General features: G+C 44.5%; 2 protein-coding genes across 2 annotated transcripts; one reads left to right on the top strand and one right to left on the bottom strand.

The window, feature by feature from the left end:
• The first annotated feature begins 836 nt into the window (after window positions 1-836).
• On the top strand, window positions 837-5994 carry LOC125536131 (putative glucomannan 4-beta-mannosyltransferase 7). Its single transcript, XM_048699418.2, has 10 exons — window positions 837-1061; window positions 1177-1538; window positions 1720-1818; window positions 3745-3997; window positions 4489-4599; window positions 4709-4845; window positions 4928-5041; window positions 5121-5320; window positions 5417-5608; window positions 5704-5994. The coding sequence occupies exons 1-10, from the start codon at window positions 953-955 to the stop codon at window positions 5867-5869; spliced, it is 1743 nt and encodes a 580-aa protein (XP_048555375.2). The 5' UTR covers window positions 837-952; the 3' UTR covers window positions 5870-5994.
• LOC147984175 (uncharacterized) lies at window positions 5876-7131 on the bottom strand. Its single transcript, XM_087540995.1, has 2 exons — window positions 6246-7131; window positions 5876-5880 (listed from the first exon to the last, which is right to left on the bottom strand). The coding sequence occupies exons 1-2, from the start codon at window positions 7129-7131 to the stop codon at window positions 5876-5878; spliced, it is 891 nt and encodes a 296-aa protein (XP_087397121.1).
• Between the last annotated feature and the right edge of the window lie 598 nt (window positions 7132-7729).

Here is a 7729-nt window from a genome sequence, read left to right as displayed (position 1 = left end):
CGTCGCCTCGGCAACCGTTAGATCTGGCGCTATCAAGCGTCCGACACAGTTCTCACCCATTGCAACAAGGCTAGTGTTGCAGAAACCTTTTTCAACATATGTGATGTTGCAGGACTTTTTTTTCATCTTCACTTTTTTGCAACACGGGAGAAACCTTTTTCAACATATGTGATGTTGCAGAACTTTTTTTCATCTTCACTTTTTTGCAACACGGGTGTTGTTGTGGAAGGAATTTTTGCAACATAGATGATATTGCAGAAAACAATTTAATAAAAAAATCGTCATCACATTTTTTGCAACAATGGGTGTTGTTGCGGAAGAAATTTTTATAGCATAGATGATTTTGCTGAAAATAATTTAATATTATTTTCTTCCTCTCTTTTTTGCAATATGGGTGTTGTTGAGGAGGAAATTTTTACAGCACAAATGATGGTCCAGAAAACAAATGCTGGTTTTTTTTCCGCCTTCACTGTTTGCAACATGGACGTTGTTGCCAAAGAAACTTTTGCAATACCAATGATGTTGCAGATTTTTCCTTTCTTTTTTTTGCAGAAACGGGCAAGCAAAGACAAGCGTGAGGCAGCGGACGATCGCGTGCAATCCGCCGGTCGAAACGAAGCGTTTCCGATCTTTTAAATGGTGATTTATGAAAGAAAAAATAAACCATACATATTAGCACGACCCAAATGCTATGTTTACCCAAAATTTAGTGGCAAATTCGTGGCGAAATTGTTCTCAAATATCAAATGCTATGTTTCCGATTTAATAGTTGGGGGAGTGATAGCAAAAGTGTGCCCACTTGCACGAGATATATAAAGCACGTAGTACACCGAAGGAAGCCTATCAAAAGAGGAAAGGGAGGGACAGAGTACACACGCTGGTATAGACCTAAGGAAAACGCCTCCGTTTGGGCTCGACCAGTCGCAACTCTTTTTCTCTCCCCCCGTCGCCCATGGAGGCTGCAGAAATCGGCGGCGCTCTCCTGTTCGCCCTCGCCGCCGCCGCGGCCCTCCTCGCCGCCGTCTCCACCGGCGCCATCGACTTCAGCCGCCCGCTCGCCGGTACATTACTCTCTCTCCCACTCGCTTCTTTCTCCCTCGCGCCCCGCGCCGGGGCGCACGTGACGTGATCTGATTTCTCGGGCCATCATTGCTCTTTTTCTCTCTCCTCTCGCAGTGGGCGGGCGGGTGGACTTCCAGGAGGCCATCTCGTGGTTCATCGGCGTCTTCGATGGCTCCTCCTCCTCGTCGGCGGCGGGGGGCGTGTCGCTGGCGGAGGTGTACGAGCTGTGGGTGCGGGTGCGGGGCCGGGTGATCGCGCCGGCGCTGCAGGTGGCCGTCTGGGCGTGCATGGTGATGTCGGTGATGCTGGTGGTGGAGGCCCTGTACAACTGCGTGGTCAGCCTCGGCGTCAAGGCCGTCGGCTGGCGCCCCGAGTGGCGGTTCAAGTGGGAGCCCCTCGCCGGCGACGACGAGGAGAAGGGGGGCGCCCACTACCCCGTGGTCCTCGTGCAGATACCCATGTACAATGAGCTGGAGGTGATCACAATCTATTACCCATTCTCTCTCTTTTTTTTCTTTTGGTGATATCCAGAACACCAAAACAAATTCTTTTTAGCTGACTGTGTTGGATCTATTATCGATCTCCTTGTTCTTTTGCGAGGTTATAATACTTGGGCGTCTTGCTAATTTATTTCGTGCGGTCGAGCTGTGTGCGTAGGTGTACAAGCTGTCGATAGGGGCCGCATGTGAGCTCCAGTGGCCAAAGGACAGGATAATCGTCCAAGTGCTGGACGACTCCACCGATCCGTTTATCAAGGTAGACTTTAACTCCTCCTGTTGCACGGCTGGAGATTTTCCTTCTGCTCAGCAAGTTATTTTAAGCACAACTGCCCCCATAAAACATTTCCACCATGTCTGTTGCAACTTGCCTATTTTATTTTAGGAGAAGTGGCGAACCTGAACACTCACCTATCTTAGTATAGTCCTCCTCAAATAAGTGAGACTTCAACCTGCTGCTGCTGCTGCTGCTGCTAAGAAAGGAACATATGAATTTGGACCTCATGTTTGATACTACAGCAAACATGTCAAAAGGTTTTGACACCAGACAAGACTAACTGTCACAGGAGCATGCAACTTATTCTTAGTTAGGTGGGCGTAGAGATTTCCTTTTTCTTTCAGTTTAATCGTAGGCTTCTATATACGGGGTTATTTGGATGAAAGCTACTTCAACGGTGTCACTAGGTTTCCTTTCACTGTCAGAACTTCGCAAGTTGTCACTGGAGTAGGGCGAAAATGGTAATTATTCTCTTCATCTGGATTCTGGGCCCTGCAATCACATGGGCAAAGTATGTGGGCCCCAGCTGTCTGGGTGCTGGGGACATATGTCGGCCAGTATAAGTAATGATAATGATGCAAGTGAGAAGTTGTAGCAGATCTTTTCCCGGTGGAAACAGTTTCAGTCCAATTGCCAGAAAATAGTGTCCATTTATGTTTCAGTTGCTCCACACTGACCTGGACACCCAACTAGAACCACAAATATTTATGCCATGGGTCCACCAGTTGTGGCACAAAGTGCAGCCAGTGCAACAATTTCTGAATCTAACCACAGCAGAAACCATGGAGTATATAACCATTGGACACTACTCCAGTCAGAAAGCAACATGGGTCAACTAGGGCCGTTTGGAAGAATGGTACTTTGCTTGGCAAAGTGTTGGTATGTAAATCTGAACTAAACATCAAAACTTTACCAAAAGATACTCCTCTTCTACACAGGCCCGATTACCGGTGAGACGGGTGGGAGTTATGTATCCACATGAGCTCATTTACTTGGCCTTGATATTTCCCTACACCAGGAGGCCCCTGCCCCTGACCCCCTCCTGCTGGCCGCCCACTTGTCCAATCTTTATTCGGACCTATGGATCTGAAGAGATGGTTCAATAATTGGGCAGGCATATTCTTCTCAAAGAGAGGGATCTTCCCCAGCTGCCTAAAACTATGACTTCTGTTTTGGATCGAAGGCATTTACCTGACACTCTCCGTAGTATTCCTTGCAAATTGCTCTTCTTTTGAACACTTGATTGTTGCATACCATACAATTGACTAAGATAAATCATTTGATATTCCATAGAGGTTTGTTTTGGGGAAAAAATGTGAAACCTATTTCAGTAGTAAAGTTTATGCAATATAGCGATGCATACATGGGGTATCAGACCTTCTCGTCTCTTTTTAGTGGCAGACTGACCGAACTGAAGATTATATTCCAATCGACAGGTCGGTTTAGTGGGATGTGGTAGACAGACTAATTGGCGTGCACATGTACCTTTAGATAAAGCGGGGGTGGCCTCCCAAACAAATGTCTGTTAGTGTAGTAAGCAGGTAGACCTCACGCTAACAGTGACATTCGGATCTGTATTATCCCATTGGATTTGTATAATGTCATCCAATGACAATAAAGACCATTTGTGATGGCATAGCAACAAAACTAAACCTTGCCTGAGAAGGAAGTTCTCCAATTGCAAGCGGAGACATTCAAGGAACACACTAACAAGTGTTGAAAAGTTAGTTCATCCTTTCCTTTTTCCCACTTACAAGACTTCTGAGTTGCCAAGCTCAAGTTCCTCTGTGATCAGACTTCACAGGGCAATAACAAAATGACATGCTAAGACATGCTGCTACAACAGGATATCGACATTCTTATATGCAATCTAGAGCATCTATGCTGATTGGTTACTTGTTTCTGCAGAACTTGGTGGAGCTTGAATGTGAAAGCTGGGCGGTCAAGGGTCTGAACATCAAGTATGCCACGAGAAGCAGCCGGAAGGGGTTTAAAGCAGGAGCCCTGAAGAAGGGAATGGAATATGACTATGCCAAGCAGTGTGAATATGTTGCCATATTTGATGCTGATTTCCAGCCTGAACCAGACTTCCTTCTCAGAACAGTCCCGTTCTTCATGCACAATCCAGAAGTTGCTCTTGTTCAAGCTCGGTGGTCGTTCGGTGAGTACTCCATTTACCATCAACTCTGGAGCATTCCTCTTTCCAGCTAGAGGTCTATCACAAGACAGTTTTCAATAGATCATGAAATGAAAACTGAACTATAATTTTTCTTTTGTCCTATATGTTTGCACTTGTCATATGCTTTAAATATTTTATCACATCACCAGTTCACCACATAGGAATGTATGTCCATTCTGACCTCATTCGTAAATGCACGGAAGCACTGTCTAGAAAACTAAGGCGAGAAACTCAGGATAAAAAAACTCACTTTTCTGGTTGCACAAAAGAACCGTCTCTTTGCATTTCATGAACATCTAAATCATGTTCAGCTTTTCCTGTCTTATCGTTCATGTGGTGCCAGAAACAAAGTACAGAAACAGTTCCCAGAAATTTGGCATGCAAAATAGTGCTAATGTACCACTCCACAAACATGATAGCGTTTTATTTGCTCTGATTGAATTGATCGGTTCTTAATTGACAGAATTTTGCAGTGAATAACAATGCGAGCCTGTTGACAAGGGTACAAAAGATGTTCTTTGATTACCATTTCAAAGTTGAGCAAGAAGCAGGATCAGCAACCTTTTCCTTCTTCAGCTTCAATGGTACACACCTTTACAACTTATGGATTCTAAGCCACAAAATAAAAGAAAAAAACTGAACATAGATCAGAAAATAAATGGCTGTCTTAAGGAATTTCTGTTGTAAACCAAGGAACCGCTGGAGTGTGGCGTGCAGCAGCCATCAAAGAGGCAGGAGGTTGGAAGGACCGCACTACAGTTGAAGACATGGACTTGGCAGTCCGAGCAACCCTAAAGGGTTGGAAATTTGTATATGTCGGGGATATCAGAGTGAGTGGATTTTATACCACAACAATGTTGTTGAAAGTATTATAGTTTGATGCAATCAATTGACTATGCAAGCAAAATGCAGGTTAAGAGTGAATTGCCATCCACTTACAAGGCCTACTGTCGGCAGCAATTCCGCTGGTCATGTGGTGGTGCACATTTATTCCGAAAAGTAGCAAAAGATATTTTGACTGCTAAGGTAGGGTTTTCTTCCCTCGTTGGCTCTAAAACAAAATATTTAAAGAAAACTGAAGTTCATCCCATTGTTGTTTCATTAGGATGTATCTCTCATCAAGAAGTTCCATATGCTCTATAGCTTCTTCTTGGTTCGGAGAGTTGTGGCCCCTACTGTCGCGTGTATTCTCTACAATATCATACTTCCGATCTCAGTTATGATCCCAGAACTATTCCTACCAATCTGGGGGATCGCATATATTCCCACAGTACTTTTAGTGGTCACAGCCATTAGACATCCAAAGTAAGTTTCTCAAAAAGTGCTTTCAGTTACAATTTAATTACTGTCTCCGCTTCTCCACATACCAAAAACTTAATGCCCTTAAAACCATCTCTGCAGAAATTTGCACATTCTGCCATTTTGGATTTTGTTCGAGAGTGTGATGACAATGCATCGCATGAGAGCTGCCCTCTCTGGTCTATTCGAATTATCAGAGTTCAACGAGTGGGTCGTGACAAAGAAAACAGGGAACAATTTTGAAGATAACGAAGTTCCCTTGTTACAGAAAACAAGGAAACGATTAAGAGACAGGTAAACCAACAACATCTTAGTCAAGGTTATGAGCATTCAGACCATAAGATATGCTATACGCTAGACTGTAACTGACATCATCTTTTTTCTTGCAGGGTTAATTTTCGCGAGATTGTATTTTCGGCGTTTCTTTTCTTCTGTGCATCGTACAACCTTGTATTCCCTGGCAAGACTAGCTACTATTTTAATCTCTATCTCCAAGGACTAGCATTTGTATGTCTAGGGCTAAACTTCACTGGCACTTGCAGTTGCTGTCAATGACAACAACTAAACTGTACCAAGTGATGTTATACAGTTTGTTTATGGGTGTAAGAGTTTCAAACATTTCAGATGATAGCCTTAGATGCATAAACTTGATTGTTCAACTAACAACAGTTTCCATATCATACTCTGGTCTCTGGGTGACGCTTTCTCGTACAATGTGGTGGGGGTAATAGGGTTTGTATGCCTTGTAACTTTATTTTATTTTTGAGGGTAAAGCAAAGCTTTATAACTTAACGGTGTCTGGGCATATCACCCGTAACACAAACAGCCACTTGGGGCGGTACAATTGAGTTCCAACTCATACAGTCATTTGGTAAGCACATACGACCGATTTTTGCTAGTTCATGTGCTACCGAATTTGCCTCACGCTTACAGTACGAAACACTTTGTTTGGGGAACCACATCTTCAGCTGGAACTTGATGTCTTCGATGGCAGTAGCATAGGGCGAGGAGTCAACCTTACTCAGGTCAAGTGCTTCAACTAGGAGCTGTGAATCAGTTTCAAAGACCACTCGAATAGCTCCCAGCTCCGCTGCTATGGTCACTGCTGCGGACATAGCACACACCTCGGCACCAAATGCATCATGTATGTGTTCCTGACGCCCTGCATGTGCAGCAACTACATCTCCTTCCGAGTCTCTGACCGCCACCCCCCAGCCACTGAATGACTGACCTGGAATGATGGATCCATCAGTGTTTATTTTGAGAACATCAGCTTCAGGTGGTTGCCACTTTGCTGGAATACTCTTTGGTTTGTTCGGTGCAAAGAACTCAAGGTATTCCAGCCAATTAGCTTGCGTCCGCCGGACTAGTTCCATTGTGGGAACAGTCATCTCCCCTTCACGTACTTTATTCCTATTATTCCACCAATGCCACCAGAAGGTAATGATAAGTACTCTCTTTTTCTCATCCAACTCCCACAAACGCTCTAGCATTGCATGTACGTCTGAAAACTGCTCCAGCTCTCTTCTTTCCATCTCAAGAGACAGCTCCCGCCAAATTTCCTTCACCGCTTTACACTTGATGAACAAATGGCCACCATCTTCTGTCGCTCTCCCACAGAAGAAGCATTTATCACTCTCCAGTTTCATACCTCGCTTCACCAGGTTTGTACACAGGGCCAGCGATTCATGTTTCATCCTCCAAACAAACATTTGCAGTTTTCTTGGGCATGACATTTTTCCATATGCGTCTCCAAGAACTGTCGCCTGAGTATTCGAATTGACCAGCAGCCTCTGAGCTATTCCCCGGTGCCCCATTTCATTCTTGTTTGGATAATTGGACCTGAAGACGGTATGCACTTCTTACTGAATGTCTGCCCTTACAGTCAAAGTGCCAAGCCATGAAATCTTCTGCTCCTTCCCGAAGTGGAATCTGTAGAATGTGTCGTGCATCCTCTGCCCAAAAGGTGTCCTGAACCAGCTGTTCATCCCACTGTCCAGTTATTGGGCAGATTAGTTCATTAACCCGGGATAGGAAATTTGCACCCTTTGGGGTGATGACCTGTCATGACCATGCCCGTGGTATCCATGGGTCCGACCATATGTTTACAGATGCACCATCCCCGATTCGCCATATGTATCCCTGTTTAATCAGTGTGATACCTTGTAGGATACTCCTCCAGGCATAAGATATCCCCTCCTTTGGCTCTGCTTGCAACAAGTGACTTGTATGCCATGTAATTCAACACCATCTGTCATGTACTCTACAGGAAATGCAATGTGTTGAATTTGTGTGTGTGTGTGTCCGTGGAGCGCTAACAAGCAAAAGAGAAGTATTTGTTGGGTCAAATTATTTATTCTACCAAATTTTACCACCGCGGGCTCCAGGGAACGGGAGAAAAGATGTGTACAATGA

Source organism: Triticum urartu, chromosome 2A (genome assembly GCF_056163025.1).
Source record: "Triticum urartu cultivar PI428250 chromosome 2A, HENAU_Tu73, whole genome shotgun sequence".
Taxonomy (NCBI): Eukaryota; Viridiplantae; Streptophyta; class Magnoliopsida; order Poales; family Poaceae; genus Triticum; species Triticum urartu.
This window is presented reverse-complemented; position numbering and strand designations above follow the sequence as displayed.